Source organism: Lucilia cuprina, chromosome 2 (genome assembly GCF_022045245.1).
Source record: "Lucilia cuprina isolate Lc7/37 chromosome 2, ASM2204524v1, whole genome shotgun sequence".
Lineage (NCBI taxonomy): Eukaryota > Metazoa > Arthropoda > Insecta > Diptera > Calliphoridae > Lucilia > Lucilia cuprina.
The window spans coordinates 17,406,029-17,425,888 of NC_060950.1; the positions used below are offsets into that span (position 1 = coordinate 17,406,029).

The 19,860-nt window shown below is 28.1% G+C and overlaps 1 protein-coding gene across 4 annotated transcripts in view; it reads left to right on the forward strand.

The window, feature by feature from the left end:
- The first annotated feature begins 6,085 nt into the window (after positions 1-6,085).
- Positions 6,086-19,860, forward strand: part of LOC111678643 (tudor and KH domain-containing protein homolog) — a 16,149-nt gene continuing 2,374 nt past the window's right edge. The window contains exons 1-4 of one of the 4 annotated variants that reach the window (XM_023440049.2): positions 6,086-6,219; positions 6,908-7,085; positions 18,330-18,701; positions 18,805-19,629. In XM_023440049.2, the coding sequence (XP_023295817.2) occupies positions 18,379-18,701; positions 18,805-19,629 (1,148 nt within the window). In that variant the 5' untranslated portion in view covers positions 6,086-6,219; positions 6,908-7,085; positions 18,330-18,378. Of the gene's footprint in view, positions 6,220-6,533; positions 6,594-6,717; positions 7,086-18,329; positions 18,702-18,804; positions 19,630-19,860 lie in introns of those variants that run through there. The other 3 variants (XM_046948444.1, XM_046948450.1, XM_046948435.1) reach the window with 3 other exon arrangements.

Below are 19,860 nucleotides of genomic sequence, written 5' to 3' on the forward strand. Positions count from 1 at the left end.
TGCAGTGAAATCTTAATTAAAAATATAAACAAAAAAAAAAAAAAAATCCACACGATTTTCAATTAAATGTGTACTCAACCACTAAATCCCACTATGAGTTAGAGAGTATGAAAACGAAAGATTTAAGACACAAACTTGACATTAGATATTTCAAACAAAAAAATACAAACAATTTTATTAATTTCATTAAATTAAGAACAATTAATTTAAGAAAGTATAACATTTAAAACCATTTTACTGAACATTTTTTTTAATTACATTGAAAAACTAGAACATAAACACTCCATCACTCACTGTCAATTACTGTTGCGCTGACAACAGAGACAAAAAAAAAAAAACAGCAACGTTTTTTGTATTTTTTATATAAAAATCAAATTAAAATAAGATAGATAGATAGATAGATAGATAGATAGATAGATAGATAGATAGATAGATATATAGATAGATAGATAGATAGATAGATAGATAGATAGATAGATAGATAGATAGATAGATAAACATATAGTTTGATAAATTAATAAATATGTTTTTAACTTAATTATTTTCTTTTATATAACAACATATTTTTTTTTTTTAATTTTTAAAGTTCATTCTCTATTTTTTATTTTAGCAAAAACAATAATTAACATAATTTATTTTAGTATTTTGTTTTTAGTTCTTAAAAAAGAATGAAAAATATTTTTAGTTTTTTTAATCTAGAATATGTTTGGTCGTTCGGTCGTCACACACAAAAAAAATATTTGTTTTTGTTGATTTAGTGCCAGAGGAAAAAACACTTTTTCTACTTTGATTTTCAAATACGAACATGTGTATCAAAAAATTATACATATTGAAAAATAACAAAAAATAAAAACAGAACTAAATAAATTATTTGACTCACAAAACCGCCAACAATGCGAAATTTGTGAAAAGAAAATTTGAGTTTTTCACGAAATGAAAGTTGTTTTAAATTGCACTTTTTTTCTCAATTTATAATGATTAGCTGCAGTAAAATTTCCTTTTTCTCTAATTATTGTTAAAAGTAACAACAATAAATGTACATAGAAATATATTATCTATAAATTAACATAAAACATGTATGTATTTATAATGTTTAAAAGCAAATTGTTGTGGTATTAATAAACCCAAGCAACCAACCCACTAGTCTACATTTAAATTAAATGAATAGTATAGAAACAAAGAAGTCTATCTCTATATTATTTATTTAAATTAGAATTTATTTAAAATAATTTTATTTTAGAATAACCAAAATCCAAAAAAAGCTATTTTATAGAGAACATTGCAAAAGTAGCAATCTCCAATAAATTTGCTATATTAGGTAAAGTTTGACTTGATTTTATTATTGCTCTTATGATCAATCACAAATATCATCAGATAACGTTGTTTGTTTAGATCATGGAGATTGCTAAATTGACTTCTCAACCTCTCAAAAAGAAAATAAATGAACATGCTAAAAAATAAACAAAATATTTTATTTAAACTACAGATACTCTATTGGATACAAAGATTTAAAAAGCCCCAGCAAAAAACCGTTAAACCAACAAGATTTTAATTGTTGTGCTTTTTTTTCTTCATTGCTAAGCTGAGAATTTATAAAATTTTTATAAGAAATGAAAATAAACAAAACAAAGAAAAAAACTACTATAAAAACTGAAGGAGACAACAATGTATGAATTCGTTATTAAGACTTCTCTAAATATAGTTAAATGACATAATAAACAACAAATTGCAAACTACATTAAAAAACAAAAAAATACAAAATAACATACAATTAAAAGTGAATGAAGTCTAGTGATCCACTGGCAAAAAAAAACACAATATGTATAAGTAATTTATACATATTCTCCAATAAGCCGCAAACTATTTCGTCATATGTTTTCTTTTTTTATATTTAGAGAGAATGAATAAATTAATAATATGTAAACAAATTAAAGTAAAATATATGTATGCAAATATGTACATACATATTTCCCATTAAAAGATTATTAAAAGATACTTTTGGCATAAATTTAAAAGAATATGTTCTTGTTTTGTTTGTAGATGCAATTAGGGTTTTTATGCGCGAAACTCTCCGTAGCAATTTTCTGAGTTTTTCGAAATTTATTATTTTTTTCATAAATTGTGAACTAATCTATTATTTTATTAATGTTTTGAAAAAAAAACAAATAAAATTTTAATAAAAACGTTTACACTAAAGTCTAATCTATGGTCTAGTCTATAGTCTAGTCTCTGGTCTAGTCTATAGTCTAGTCTATAGTCTAATCTATAGTCTAGTCTATAGTCTAATCTGTAGTTTAGTCTATAGTCTAATCTATAGCCTAGTCTATAGTCTAGACTCTAGTCTAGTCTCTAGTCTAGAAACTAGTCTAGTCTCTAGTCTAGACTCTAGTCTAGTATCTAGTCTAGTCTATAGTCTTGTCTGTTTCTAGTCTAAAGTCTATGTAGTCTGTAGTCTATTCTATAGTCTAGTTTCATCTATATTCTAGTCTATAGTCTAGTCTGTAGTCCATCTAGTCTACAGTCTAATCTATAGTCTATAGTCTAGTCTTATCTATAGTCTAGTCTATAGTCTAATCTATAGTATAGTCTATAGTCTAATCTATAGTTTAGTCTATAGTCTAATCTATAGTTTAGTCTATAGTCTAATCTATAGTCTAGTCTATAGTCTAGTCTATAGTCTAGTCTATAGTCTAGTCTATAGTCTAGTCTATAGTCTAGTCTATAGTCTAGTCTATAGTCTAGTCTATAGTCTAGTCTATAGTCTAGTCTATAGTCTAGTCTATAGTCTAGTCTATAGTCTAGTCTATAGTCTAGTCTATAGTCTAGTCTATAGTCTAGTCTATAGTTTAGCCTATAGTCTAGTCTATAGTTTAGCCTATAGTCTAGTCTATAGTTTAGCCTATAGTCTAGTATATAGTTTACTCTATAGTCTAGTCTATTGTGTAGTCTATGGTCTAGTCTATTGTCTGGTCTATAGTCTAGTCTATTGTCTAGACTTTAAGCTAGTCTAAGTCTATAGTCTAGGTCCATGATGTTTATCCAGTTCAAAAATGAACTAGTTATAGAAGAAGCAAACAAAATTTATTTTGATTAAAGAATCTTTTTGGAAGTTTTACAGAGCGATGTTGTTATATTTGCATTTATGTAAAACTGCAGCATTTCTCTTTGAAATGCCGCAAAAAAATATTTGAGTTTATTTATATGTATATAAGATATTTGATGGAAAATTATTTTAATAAACTATAATTAAATAATAAATTCTTAATATATTATACAAAACTATATTTATCACCAAATTCCAAGCTTGATTAATTTTCACTTTAAAATCTAATAAAAAAACAAATAAAGAATCTAAAAATGTATTCCTTCAAATGCTCGATTTAACAAAATAATGTACAAATATTCGGTTCATAAATTTTCACATTACCTATGTGTAAACAACAAAAATAGTAAATAAATAAATATACTAAACTTATAAACGTATAACATAAACGAAAATCTTGAACTTTGTCTTATTTATATATGTATGTATGTAGATATATAAATATTGTATTTATATACATACATACTTAATTTTTTTAATACAACTTTTCAAATCTACTTTTTCTTTAAGACATTAAATTACTTAAAAAGAAAATTTTCTTTTCTTTTAAATCCAACGAAAATTTAATTCAAATCATGTGGTTATAGTTGAATTTGTCAATCTATCATCTAACCAATAATACGAGTACGTTCTCTTTTTTTTTGTTGTTGTCTCAACAAACAAAAATAAAAACAAAAAAAATTATATACTAGCCGGTTTTCTTTTTCAGTATGTTAAAATTTTAATACCTTGAATAAATGCTATAATGCATACTAACTAATTGACTAACTTGTTTGTTGAAAAAAAAATGGAAAAAATACAATTTTCGTATATTCTCAGAGAACAAACAAAATGAGAAAAAATATAGAGTGTTCGGAAAAGTAATTTTTGGGAAATTTATTAATTTTGGAATATATTTCCGAATTCTCTTTTGAAATAAGGTGAAGTTTGTCTAGATCCAGTTGTCTTTACTATGTAATAATGAAACTCGTACAGATATTGGGTTTTACTGTTCCGAAAAGTTATTTTTGAAAAATGAATTTAATTCGAACCAGATTTCCTGATTCTGTTCTGAAATAAGCTAAAGTTTGTCTAGGACCTATAGTCTTCTTTATAAGGTATTTACCGGCAATAGTTCATATCTGACCAATACCACAGAGTGTTCTCTGTGAGTAAGAACTTATCTATAGCTTATTTAATAGATTCGTATTTGGGTGCAGCGATTGATAGTTAAATTACTAGAGTAAAGTACCTTTATATGATCCGGCGTTGACATGTTGTCCAGATTGTTATTTAGAGTTGAAAGGAACGGTATTGGTTCCTATCTGAAACTACGGTTAAAAAAGTACCAGCAATTATGATGTAAGTAAAGACACTTTGAAGAAATCACGCCAAGTGCTTGTATGTGGTCAGGTGTTAACATGATACACCGCCTACATGTTGCCTAAGGCTTCAAATGAGTTCTATTCTATTAGTTCTTATCTATCTTCGCGGGAAGATCATATTTCATAAAGAAACGACATATACATGTGCTAAATACTTCGTTATAAATCATTTAACTGCACGAAGAATGATCTGAAACAGTTGTGCGTCCTCCCCTACCCGTTATGTAGTATCCCAGCAAAAATAAAACGAAGTACTTTCAAATGAATAACATTTATCACCACTTCAAAAGTAGCACTAATTTGAATTTGTTTACCTTCTGTGGAATTAATGTTTATTGTCTTCCAAAGAATCCAATTATGTTTAAAATTTAAAGTATACTTTCCAAAAAAAAACATAAAAATGACTTCAGATGTAGTGAATTTGGAATCTAATAAAAAGGACATTCCTCCTATGATATGCCTGTGTTTAAATCACAACTTCTACAGGTCTCTTTCAGAACTTCCATGGAATAAATTCTACTTGTTTTTCGCTTGTTTGGAAGTTCTTTTTTTGCTGGGATGTTTGGGATACTTTATCTAAATATCCAGCTAAGGTGGCCTTCTTATTTTGGGAGAATCTATCACCCAAACAGAACTTATATTATTCTAGCTCTTAAGTTTACAACTCTGAAATCCTCCATGTCTCTCTTTCATGTGGGGCGATTAGAAGGGTCCAATAGAAGGTCGTGTGTTAGAAATATGTAAAATAATGAGTGTGAACTTATAAAACATCTAAAATGCTTCAAAGTAAATATTTTTAAAATTATAATAAGCAATTTAAAACAAGTATGAATGTATAGTCGGGTATAGTCGACTATATGATACCCTACACCAGTTAGTATGTTAACAATTGGGATTATTAAAAAAAAAAGCATTTGATTTATTTTTAAATTTTATTCCGGAATATTTTTACTTATTTTTGGCAAAAAAAGAGACTTTTTACAATAGGGCTCAAAGGAGAGTAGGGGAAAATATGGCCCTATCGTTATAAATGTTGGTAGGGGAAGTTAAGTCTACTTCAAAGTTATTTATGTAGAATTTAAAAGTGTTATTAGTGTTTATAGGAGAATATTGAACTTCGAGTCATTTTCTGAAGGGAGTTTTTATGGGGGCTAGAGTGAACTGTGGCGCGATCATTACAAAAATCGGTAGTGTCATTAAAAGTTCTACAAAACTAGGTTTTCCCGACTTTTGTTGACATATTCGGGGGGCACTAGGCGAAATAATGGACCGATTTTAACCATATAAGCTTCGTCCTTGGCCCAAAAAGAATGTGTGCCTAATTTCATCCAAATATATAGAAAATTACGACCTTTAACTTGCGCACAAGATTTACATGGACAGCCAGCCAAACATCCAGACGGACGGACATAGCTTAATCGACTCAGAAAACGATTCTATACTTTAAGGTTATATACTTCAACAAACATCAGCACAAAACCCAATATACCATCCCCACAAAAAAGGGGGAGGGTATAAAAATTTCTATCAACGAAAACCCTAACATGCAACAGACACACTTGTTAGTTTGGTTTAGAGAACAAGCAAAAGCATTTCAGTTAATATTTAATTGTAGACTCGACGACAACAAATACATGGCTAAAAAAACGAGAATTATTTAAATTGGGAAAAAATAATAATAAAAAAAATTATAAATAAAATTCCAAAAAATAAAAATTGATGTGATTGTTACAAAAAAAATATATATATATTGTATGGAAATAACAAAAAAAATAATTAAAAATAAATTTCGAAAAAATATTGAATGTTTTTTATAAATTTTTCGATACACATACGCAATCAAACATTATATTTGCCATTAATCATTGCTCTGAAACGGTTTTACTTTTTATATAATTTTTTTAAAAAATAAATAACGCGTTTCGTGAAAAAATTTCGCAAAAATTAAAACAAACAAAAAAAATAAACCAAAAATAAACCAAAAATACAAATAAATAATACAAATCACTTAAAAGTGATTTAATTTGTTATTATTCATTTACAAAATTTTCAAAATTGTGCGATTGGTGCGTTTGTTTTTCTTTCCACACAAAAAAGGCATTTTTCATTTATTTTTCATTATCAAGGTCGGCTTAAAACATTCAAGTAATTTTATTTATTTAGCGTTATTTCAAATGTTTTTTTCTCGCTTGCTTTGGTGTACTACGTGTGCGTTTTAATCGTATTTAGAACCATGTGTATTTATTTTTTCAATGTTATTTAATCGTTTTTATTTTTCACCTCAAGTTGTGTTTGAAAATGTTTTTACATTTTTCGGTTCTTTATAGTATTTCCGCGTCATGCTTAAATAGTTTTTTTTTCTATTCTTCTAATATTCAAGCCAAACTGTCTGTATATTTATATTTAATTTAAATTAAAAACATGCCTTGTTATCTTTTAGGTTTATAGTTGTTTTAAATGTCTTAATTTGTTCATTAGTGCCCTGTGTCTTGTTTCAAAAGAAAAGTGAAAAACATATTGCACTTAATTAAAACGAAATGTGTACACGCAATTTGGAATTATTATTATAAAGGAAAATACGCTCTAAAAAATTGTTGGATTAGTTAAACAATTAATTGGTAAGAGACTTAATTAAGTTAATGTGATTTAAATTTTTTACAAACAAAGAAATCTTGAAATCTTAAATTGCACTTAATAAGACAAATAGTAATTGTACCCTACACCACTTTAGTGGGGAGGTTATATAGGGTTTGTGCTAATGTTTGTAACGCACAATAATATTGGTCCCATACTCACCTTAAAGTATCATCTTTTTCTGATTCAGAATCATTTTCTGAGTCGAGTCCGCCTGTCCATGTAAACCTTTTAATTAAACTACAGGAGATAATTCTATGCAATTTTTTACATGAGATTCTATTGCCCTAGGGTCGAAGCCTATTGAAAATAGTTAAGATCGGTCCATTATTTCACCTGGACCCCATACAACTGTACCCCCGAATAGAAGATAATTCAATTTGGAGATAATTCAATAAAATTTGGCACATGAACTTGTATGCTACCATAGACGAAGGCTATTGAAAACGGTTAAGATCGGTCCATTATTTTACCTGGCCCCCATACAATTGTGAACCCCAATAGGGCTTGTAAGCCTTTTAATCAAACTACAGGTCGCAATTTTGGAGATAATTCAATGAAATTCGGCACATGATCTTCTATGGTACCGTAGATGAAGCCTTTTGAAAATAGTTAACATCGGTCCATTATTTCACCTAGGCCCCATACAACTGAGTCCGCCAAATAGGGCTTATAAGTTCATAATTATGTTTAATATACTCGTATCTCGACAAAAAGCTACAAAACCATGTTCTATACTAGCCTTGATTACCCTCATGAACTTTATAATAATAGGGCCTCATTTGACCATAGCCCCTATAAAAGCCCCCATTATTATTGTACGTTAGAAACATCAGCACAACCGACTTTTTGACTATCTTCGACTTTTATTTTTTGAATTCTTTCGAGTTTTTCCGACTATTTTAGAGTTTTTGACTTTTTTTACACTTGTTTAAAATTTTCGACTATTTTTAACTTGTTTCTACAATTTTCGAGTTTTCGACTTCTTCCGACTTTTCGACTATAACTAACTAACTTCGACTTTGACAATTTTCGAGTTTTCGACTTCTTCCGACTTTTAGACTTTTTTCGACTTTATTCGACTTTCAGACAAAGTCGACTTTTCGACTTTTTTCACAGACGATAGTCGAGTTATCGACTTTTTTGGAACAAAATAGTCGACTTTGACTTTTCGTTTTTTTTTTTTCGATAAAAAGTCGATTGTTCGATTATAAGTATAAAATATCGAGCTTTTAACAAACACATAGACGGACATAGATAGATCGTCTTAGAATTTAATGAGAGAAAATTGCTATCGTGAACTTGTTGTGAACAATTCATGCACAATAGTTGACTTTGTATGGAACAGCTGTTCAATGTTTACAAAATTTCATCAACAAATTTTACAACAGGGGAATTTTTTCACGAGCAAAATGTTAGTGAACGGAAAGGCGATAGGGGTGATTATTGATTGATTTTTTACGACCAATATTGAATAAGTTTTATACATTCAATTCCGTCAGTGATATTGATACAGTGAATAACATAAATTTTAAATTTAAACATAATTATATATTTATTAAAGTAATGTCTGAGAAGAACTTCTTTAGAATTTATTCACTAATTCTGGTTCTACATTAGTAATATTAAGAATGATGACGAATGTGAAAATTGTGATAAAAAATTTGACAAATTTAATGATCTTTAGCATCCGATCTAATATTTATGATAAGATCAATACTCTAACACTTCGTAAGAAAAAACTGGGCGGATTAGCAGCGAGAGGCGTGGCACCTCTCACATGAATTAAATATAAACATTTGTTTATCATGGAATCTATTATAGATAGAATTTTCAAATTTGGCACGTAGAACTTTTACATCTATCTTAACATTTTGGTAATGAATGAATTAAATACAAAAATTAATTTATTTGGGAAATCAATAGAACAAAATTATTTAAATTTTACACGAAAAACTTTAATATTCATCTGAACATTTTGAGTAAAAGGGGTGGACTTTCATCTGGAGTGTCTTGAAACCCTATATACTATAATTTTCGAAATTTGACCTTTGATCTTGCATTAAAATTTTGGATTTTCAAGATAATATTGTTAAATCACTTAATTTATAACAATACAAACATTTGTAATTATAGTAAAATAATCAATAAATACTTTAAATAATATAAATATAAATATTACAAAAGATAAACCGCCTTATGCAAAAACGATTATTAAGTTAACAACGGTTATTAAAACATGTTTTTATATGGAAAAAGTGTGTAGTAAACCATTGTTAACTTTAATAATCGTTTTTGCATAAGGCCCAAAGTAATTAACCGCAAACGCATATTTTTAATAATATACATAGTGTAAATTACAGAATTATAAATTAAACCACAAATAAAACTCATATTACAAATTTCCATAATTATTAGAAGGTTTTTGTAATTAAAATTTTGAAGTTTAGTTTAAATTGGCAAATAATTTGGACAAAAACAAACTCCTATTTAAAATAAATTATTAAGTTTATAACATAATTATCAAAAAGGAAATAGTAAATATTTCGGCCAGTGTATTAATTATTATTAATAAATAAAATAAGAAAACTTTATTAACAAACAAGAAGTAAATAATGATTTTTGTTTATAAATAATCAAAACTAAAAAAATCATTAAAATATTCAAAAGTTGTTTTTATATAGAACTAGCTAATACCCGGTGTGATTCACTTCCTCGATCGAAATTAAATACCTACATAATAATCAAAAAACCCTTTCACGCACAAAACTAAACCGCAATACAATATGGCACATATCAGAGTTGCAAAGCAAATTATTGGAAGTTTGCCCATTTCCGCCCGTTATTTTCTAAATGTTCACATGAATGTTAAAAATCTTCATGTAAAATTTAAAAGCTCCAATAGTTTCTCAGATATACGATTTTTTCTATTTTATTCATGTGGGGTTTTTAAGCTCCCAGATGAAAGTCCGCCATTTTTCCTATAAATTGTTTAGATGAATATTAAAGTAATTTCTGCAAAATTGGAAGAATATTGTTCTACCAGTTTCCCCATTAAACGAAATTTTGTATTTAATGGAAGTCCGCCCCTTATTCTCTAAATGTTCACATGAATGTCAAAGTTCTTCATGTAAAATTTGAAGTTTCTAGCTCTAATAGTTTCTCAGATATACGAATTTGTCTGTTTTATTTATGTAGGGTTTTTAAGGTCCCCAGATGAAAGTCCGTCCTTTTTCCTATAAAGTGTTCAGATGAATATTAAAGTAATTTGTGCAAAACTGGAAGAATATTGTTCTATCAGTTTCCCCATTAAACGAAATTTTGTATTTATTTCATATGGGAGGTACCAAGTACCCCATTGAAAGTCCACCCGTTTTTCTCTAAATGTTTACATAAATGTCAGAGTTCTTCATGTAGAATTTAAAGTTTCTAGCTCTAATAGTTTCTCAGATATATGAATTTTTCTATTTTATTCATGTGGGGTTTTCAAGCTCCCTAGATGAAAGTCCGCCCTTTTTCCTATAAAGTGTTCAGATATATATTTTTGTAATTAAAATTTATATGAGAGGTACCAAGTACCTCATTGGAAGTACGCCCGTTTTTCGCTAAATGTTCACATGAATGTCAAAGTTCTTCAAGTAAAATTTGAAGATTCTAGCTGCAATAGTTTCTCAGATATACGAATTTTTCTATTTTATTCAGGTAAATTTTCGGATGAATATTAAAGTTCTTTGTGCATTTTTATAATTTTAAAAATTTTTAATAATTTTGTTCTGTTAGTTTCCCAGATAAATGAATTTTTGTATTTAATTAATATGAGAGGTGCCGCTCCCCCTCAAGGGTAGTTCGCTAATTTATTATCCAAAATTTTTTACATAGATGTTAATGTAATTCGTGCAAAAATTTAGAATTCTAACTGTAATTGTTTCCAAGATAAACGAAATTTTGTATTTAGTTTATATGGGATGTGCCGCGCCTACTAATGCTAGTCCGCTCATATTTTATCCTCAAGGGTAGTTCGCTAATTTATTATCCAAAATGTTTACATGGAAGTTAAAGCTATATGTGCAAAATTTTAAGATTCTAACTGTAATAGTTTCCAAGATAAACGAATTTTTGTATTTAGTTTATATGGGATGTGCCACGCCTCCTAATGCTAGTCCGCTCACATTTTATTATAAATAATCATATCTAGGACTCTAACTGTTATATTATCTCAAAAAAAAACTTATTTTTGTATATAATTAATATGGAAGGTGCCGCTCCCCCTCAAGGGTAGTTCGCCAATTTATTACCCAAAATGTTTACATGGATGTTAGGGTAATTAGTGTAAAACTTCTAACTGTAATAGTTTTAAAAATAAACGAATTTTTGTATTTAGTTTATATGGAAGGTGCCACGCCTCCAAATGCTAGTCCGCCCACTTTTATCCATCCATAATAATATTGACAAAGGCGTGGCTCCAAAAGGTTGGAAAAATGGAAAATTTCAAGAAAATCGGTTCAGCCGTTTAGTAGCCTATAATGTTCAAACAAACACACATTCATTTTTATACCCTTCACTTTCGTGAGAAGGGTATATATAAGTTTGTCATTCCGTTTGTAATTTCTATAATATAATTTTCCGACCCTATAAAGTATATATATTCTTGATCCTTATAGATAGCGTAGTCGATTAAGCCATGTCCGTCTGTCTGTCTGTCTGTCTGTCTGTCTGTTGAAATCAGTTTTTAGAGGACCCCAGATATCGGCGATGTCTGAATCTTCAATAATTCTATTAGACATGCTTTCGAGAAGATCGCTATTTAAAATCAGCAAAATCGGTCGGTAAATAACGGAGATATAAGCAAAAATCCGAGACAACCTCTGAAAATTTCATCAAAAAATTGTTAAAAAAGCAACAAAAACACTAAAAACACTGTACATAGAAAAAGATGTACACGTGTGTGTGTAGATGTATTTGGTTTTATTCAGCTGTGTATTTTTTTGTATGTTTGGAATTCAAACATACAAAGTATACACAGCAAAAAAATATGATTTGCATTTTTTGTTAAAATAAAATAATTTTCCCTTTTGTTTTGCAAATATATTTTTTGATGAATAGAAAAAAGTATTTAAAACGTTTTCAATATTATGAGAGTACATTGTGAGTTATTGTACAATAATTTTTATGCGAATAATGTAAGTTTGAAATTTAAAACTAACACAAATTTTTTCCAAGTGCTTTTTAAAACAAATTTTTTTTACGATAAACAAAAACAAAATCTACGTCTCGTCAATGTTTACCAGCAATGAATAAGAGGTCGAAGTCGACCGGCTTCGAGTCGGAGCTTAGCCGCCGCCGAACTATATTTAGTTGCTTGAGCCGCCGCCGAAACATTCGGCTCAAATCGACTCAAATTTTTTTAATGTTTTTATTAACTAGACTGTAAGATCAATTATGTTTAAAATACACTATGGTGAAGGGTATATAAGATTCGGCACAGCCGAATATAGCACTCTTACTTGTTATATATATAGATAGATTCTTGAATATTTTTATAAGACCTTCAACTTTATCTAAGAAAAAAATTTAGTAGCAATATTTGGTTTTTTAATCTGTTCTTTTTAAGTATTTTAAATAAATACTATTTTATTTAATAATACTGTACATGACCTTCATCAATTGGAATTTTAATAAAAATATCTATATTTTGTTTTTGGAAGGGGGAAAGAAAACATTTTTTGTTGTTAAAAGAAACTGCTAGTCTCATTTTAGAAATATTTCTTATTTTCCTACAAAGTTTCAAGTTCAATTTCAATGATTATTTTGTTAAGGGCGCCTAGTGGGAAGTAATTCATATCAAATAAAATTATTTATTGATAGCGTTCGCCGCACAAAACAAAACTGAAGTTATCAATAACACGCAATTTATTAAGAGTTTTAACTGAAATATTTAAAGAAATATGTAGCTATAGTATATATTTAGTACAGGTGGGTTTAGCAAAAAGTCTGAGGATTTGGGTTTAAAAAGAGTTTATAAAAAGAAATTTTACAAAAATTTCTGTTATAAATTAAACAAAAATTAAATGACAACAAACAGAAAATTAAAGTTTCTGTCATCATTATTAACAAAAACGAAAATTTCTCAAAATTTAACACTTACACTACGTAGTTAGTTAATTTTCTTGAAGTTAGAATAAATTATTTATGATTGCTTACCTTTTATTGCTGTTTCATATACAATAAATATTGTAGTTCGAAGTGATGGCATCATCGCTATATAAAATTTGTGTTTTTTTTTATATATTTTGATATTATTTTTTTCGTCACACAAATATACAAAATTTAGATGTCTATGCATATTTGATGTAATTTCTTTTTTAAAGAAATTTATTATTTCATACAAAATTTTTGTTTTGTTTTCTGCAACTTGTTACAAAATCAACTTATTTTTCTTTTTTGGCAATATTTAACAACCTTTTCAAGTGCATCCACACAGATGATTTATGATCTTAAAAAGAGAACACAAAAAAACACAAACAAGTTTCATTAAATATGAATTAGTATATTGTTTTAAAATAACTGACAATTATATCAAAGAAAAAATAGCTACACTGAAAAAAAATCTGTTTATAAATTAGCTTAATGTAAAAAAGGAACAAGGAAAAAGATTTCTATGCAAATGCATGTTTGTAGTCAGTAACTCAAAATAACTTTTAACTAGTTTTTTCGAATCAAAAAAATTTTTTACAAAATGGCATCGATTTTTTGTTGCATATTTTTGCATATATTGTTAAAAATGCATATATTTTGCATATTTCCATGATTTTTATAGCATATTTTGCATGTTTTTTTTAATTTTTCTAAAACAATAAAATTTGGTATTTACATATTTGGAATTTTTTTTAATAAATATCAACAATCCAAAAAAAAATTTAGAACTTGTTCTAAAAACTACTAGTTCTAGAACGAGTAAAAACAGAACCACTTCAGATTCTTAAACAACAGCCTTAGAACTAATAGTGTCGCCATTACTTCTGGAACTAGTTTTTTAGAATATTGTTGTGGTTATTAAATACTTCTAATGTGACAACAACAATTACACTTAAAAATTGCTCAAAAAATATTAAAATATGAATCGAAACTGATTAGAAAAGACACTATAAAAGACTCTTTTTGAAGATTTGGTAAAAAATTTTGAGTGGCCTTAAAAAAGTACATTTAATATTATTTCGATTATAATATTAAATATATAATTATTTGAATTTGTGTAATATTTTTAAAGAAGATTTTCTGTCAAAGAAATTGACAGAAAATAGTTTTCTTTATTTATCTTCTACGGAAGATAGTTAGATGACTAAACACTAAAAAAAATTCTAAATACTTTCAATTAATGATTAAAATCTTATTTATTTATAATATATTTATTTTGTAATTATATTTCGCTCAAAAACAGTTTTCTGTATTATTGTATTTCTTTGCTACAAATCTAAAATGACTCAGAAAGGGCTCCAAAATGACTCCACAATTATTCAAAAATTACTATAAAACGACCAGTATGTTTATACATCCTCCTTTCAAACTAACTAACTAAGTAATATATATGTTTATATGAAAATTTTGATCTTCAAGTCATTTTCAGAAATCTAAATTGGCTCAGAAAGTGATTCTGAGCCGATATAGTGGGTATACGATAAATATCCTTGGGTGGTACCCCTATTTCCACAACTTTATGTTATCGTTTATCTGGCAGTTATTCTTCCATTTAAGACAATTTTTGTATGAGAACTATCAATGTATCTTAAAGTTAAAGTAATATAACTAACCTTCGAAATATTACATGATTGCAATAATCAAATATGAATCAGTGGAACGGCTTGTATAATATTTAGAACCATTTGGCCAAAACTCAACACTCAAACAAACAAATTATTATAATATTGCTTAAAAGAGCCTCAGAACTTGGGATACGTGATAACTGAACACTTCTCTCTATGTATATCTATGTATATTTTTTATCTTCCTACCCTATTTATTATCTTCATAAATTACCTTCTACGTCAAACTTTCAACTCTATTTACTCTTTTGCTGACAGCAATATCTGTCATTCCAAATCATTCAAATATAGGCCGAGCTCTCTAGAGATTGGGGCAATAAGACGCAATATGAATAAATCGTTTAATCACGACTTAATAAAATTCTCTGAATGGGATCGTGTAAACAGAGTCGATTTAAACGCTTGCAAGACTTAATGTTGTTTTTTCTATATTTATGGGTGGTATAAATATTAAGGAATGAGAAACTCTTGATGTTCTGGACATGAAAATACAGTGTGATGTCCGATGGACTAAACACATTTTCCAACTGTCGAAATAAGCATTCAAGTGTCTCGGTTTTTTTAAAAGGTGTAAGACATACTTTACTCCATCTGATCTTCTCACTATTTACACCACTTATATCCGACCGAAAATGAAATACAACTCCTATGTATGGGACGGAGCTTCGAAGTCGACCGCGTACAAGAGAGGGCGAAGGTACTTATCGGTGACAGTAGTGTATCAAACTCTATTGATTCACTGGAGCACCGTCGCAATGTGGGGTGTATTTCACTGTTCTATCCACACTATATTGGAATGTGTTCCTCTGAAATTAGAGAACTCGTTCCCGATTTTTTTATATTTTTACGTAGCACACGACTGTCTTCATGAACACAACCATTTGTGGTCGATTGGCCAGTGAACCGCACAACACATTACAGGGAAAATTCATTCTTCAGCCGCACTGTTCGTATGTGGAGCAAACTTCCAGCAGAAGTATTCCCCACCCATTTCGATGTTAAAAGTCTTAAATCAAATGCTCACAAACACTACTCCCTCTATACTGCCTCCCACAAACTATATTCCTAGTTCCAGCACAATGCACTGGATGAGTAGGGGTCATCCCCTGAGTACTGGACCAAGAAAAAAAATGAAGCATTTAGAATATTAAACATAGAAATCAAACATACTCTGTTAAAATTAAAAAAATGTTATTTCCTTTTTATAGTGCTTTTAGAAAAACTAAAAATTTCGTGAAAGGATCCAAAAAAACGGAAACCTAATAAATTTCACTTAGAGTAGCGAAATACCACGGTTACGCTAGTGTAAATATACAGTGAATCAATTAAGTAATTTGCCTATGTAAAATTTTATAAATTTAAAGAAAAATCTTTATGTGAACAATTATTTTTAGTAAAATAAATCAATTTGTTTGTTGTATTTTTTAAAGAATATCTTATATTTTAATTTTCTACCATAAAAAGTAAAATCGTTATATCAATTAACGAGATTTTTGATAAAACGTGAACGTATTGTTAATTTTTTGGGTCAATAAAGTATTTTGCTTTTTTAGGTTTTTTGTTCATTTTTTTAATATTGCTGCATTATTTTATAATATATAATATTTTTATTTCTCCTATATATTAGAATAACATTTTTAGATATTTTAGTAGTGGAACGACTAAATTTGGACATTTCTTAACCGATTTATTATCCTATATACCTATCAGAATTTATCAATATTTGACTTAACATGAAATCTATCGTTTCTTTCATTAAATTTCGAAAATAATAAGTAATTTTGAATTGGATACATGATATATTAGATAACCAATGGATTTGGGCCTAGAAAAAAGTTTTGTGAGGTATAAATCTATATATTATAACAAAAATGATACACTTCTTCCAGAAATCTAAACTAATTTTTTTATATCGAAATTGCCTCATCATTATCCTTTAAATATTTTAAGGCAAATAACATCTCATTTTCACATTTCAGAATATGATTTTTGCAAATTGCAATTGAAAAATACTTATCACTCTTCCTTTTAACAATAAAACAATAAATTTCAAAAATAATTAAAAAAATAATTTGAAAACCCCAATGAAATTAACCGGAATTCTTAATATGTAAAATACTTTATTGACATGCAAATTCTGATGAAAAATAATAAATTGCAACAACAAATGCACCAAAATTTGTATTTTGATATTTTTTCTAATTTTTCCCATTTTACACAATCTCTATTTTTAATTGGAAACATATATTTACTTTTTACCCGATTATTCGAATTTTATTTATGAACAAAAAACAAAATTCTCTTAAAAAAAGGTAGGCAAAAAACTTAGTTGATTTACTGTATATGTACATTTGTATAATGAAACAAATTTATACACTTACTAATTTAGCAAAATTTAATTATTTGTTGTTTTCCAATCACTTGAATTCTCAAAATATTTCTCTGCGTCTATAAAGAAATGATGCCATTGAATTTCGTCATCATCACGTGCTTTGACTATAAATATTGTACCTCTGTGTTTATGAATATAATGATTGTTTAATTTTAAATATTTTCTTTATTTTTGCTAAATGTTTTATGACATAAATGAGCCAATGACTACACCTTTTTCAATTGAAAATGAGAACTTTTCATTTCAATTCAGAAAATATCAATTGAAATTCAGATTTTACTTTTGAAATTCAGAGAAGAACATTTGAAAATGGGATTTTTCATTTGAAATTTGGAAAAGACCAATTAAAAATGAGAATTTTCAATATAAATTGAGAAAACATCTATTGAAAATAAGATTTTTTATTTGAAATTCGGAATACAACAGTTGAAAATGAGATTTTTTATTTGAAATTCAGAATATTCCAATTTAAAATTAGATTTTCATTTGAAATTTAGAAAAATTCAATTGAAAGTGAGATTTTTCATTACAATTAATTTTAAATTAAGGTTTTCTGGATTTCAAATGAGAAATTTTATTTTCAATTGATTTTTTTAAATTTCAAAAAAAAATTCTCATTTTCAATTGGAATTTTCTGAATTTCAAATGAAAAATCTCATTTTCAGTTGATGTATTCCGAATTTCAAATAAAAAATCTCATTTTTAACTGTTCTTTTCTGAATTTCAAATGGAATATCACAATTTCAATTGATGTTTTCTCAATTATAAATGAAAATTCTCATTTTCAATTGATCTTTTCGAAATGTTTAGTGAAAAATCCAATTTTCAATTGGAATTTTCTAAATTTCAAATGGAAAATCTCATTTACAATTGAGTTTTTCTGAATTACTGTTGAAAATGGTGTAGTATTGCACATACACTTTCAATACTATTTTCTAGTTTAATAAGTTATAATTTATTTGTTTTTATTTCATTATTTTTAAAACTAATTTTTAATAAATTTCTTTTATTTTCAGACTATTACCTAAGCGTGTGAAAAATTAAAATTAAAAAAAATTACACAAAATGTTTCGCCACACAGCACTTTCACAAACTCCCACATATAAGTTAATATTGGGCTTTGGATTATGTACTCTCGGTGGAGCCATGTTATATGCCTATTTTAAGACTAAAGATGATGATGAAGATGATCAACAGCAACAAAATGACAAAACAATAGCAAAAGTTAAGCCAGGATCAAAGCCACAAAAACAAGTTAAACAACCATTACCGAAGGAAGTTAAAATTGAATTGAAAATTGGTAATGAACATGTTCCCCTATTGGCGGGTAGACAGGGAGCTAACTTAAAGTCTATAGAGGATAAAACGTTAACTAAAATACATTTTCGGTAGGTTGGATAAATAAAAAAACAAAGACTTAAATAATTACTTTCTAATTGCTTTTTTTCAAGTGTAAGATATTGTTTATCAAACATTATTTGTTTCTTTCAGAGATAAAGATGATGCAAATAAAATTTGTGAAATAACCGGCTATCCCGATAATGTTAAAGAAGCCCGTGCCTTAATTCTAAAAGAAATTGAACGGGCACCTATAGTTAAAGAGGAAATCTATGTACCCCAAAGTGTTTGCGGTAAAATAATGGGTCGTTGTGGTGAGGCCATGCAAGAGATTTGTCGCATTTCTTTGGCAAAAGTTTCCATCGATGCGGGAGTACGCAGCGCCAATAGCAGACGTATCACTATCACCGGTAATCGTCAACAGGTTAATATTGCACGTAAGCTAATCGAAGATAAAATCGAAGAAGATGAATTGCTCAGAAAGGCAGTCGAAGAGGCTGAACAAAAACGTGAACCTCGCCGCTCGCCCACCAATAGTGTTAACTCTAGCATGTATTCCTCACAAACTTCACTCAGTTCTCATTTGCCACCACGCGAGAAACTAATGGCCGCTAAGAATGATGAAAAGCCCATGGAAGTTTATGTTTCAGCTATTGCCTCACCTGCCAAATTTTGGGTTCAATTAATTGGCCCACAAACTAAAAAATTAGACGATTTAGTCGCTAATATGACAGATTATTATAGTGTTGCGGAAAATCGTGCCATGCATCAGATACAAGAACCGTATTTGGGTCAAATTGTTGCAACTGTTTTTAAACATGACAATAAATGGTATAGAGCTGAAGTTGTGGGTATTCTACCCAATCAATATAATCCAAATGAAGTGGTATTGGATTTATACTTTGTCGATTATGGTGATAGTGAATATGTGCTACCTCATGAAATTTTTGAATTGCGTACAGATTTTCTAACTTTAAGGTATTTGCTTACAGAACTTCTTTAAAACATAAAAACTAAAACTGAACTAGAACTGAAGTAAAACTGAACTAGAACTGAACTAGAAGTGAACTACAACTGATCAAAAACTGAACTAAAACTAGGACAACTGATCTAAAACTGAACTAGAACTGAATTAGAACTGAACTAGAACTGAACTAGAACTGAACTAGAACTGAACTAGAACTGAACTAGAACTGAACTAGAACTGAA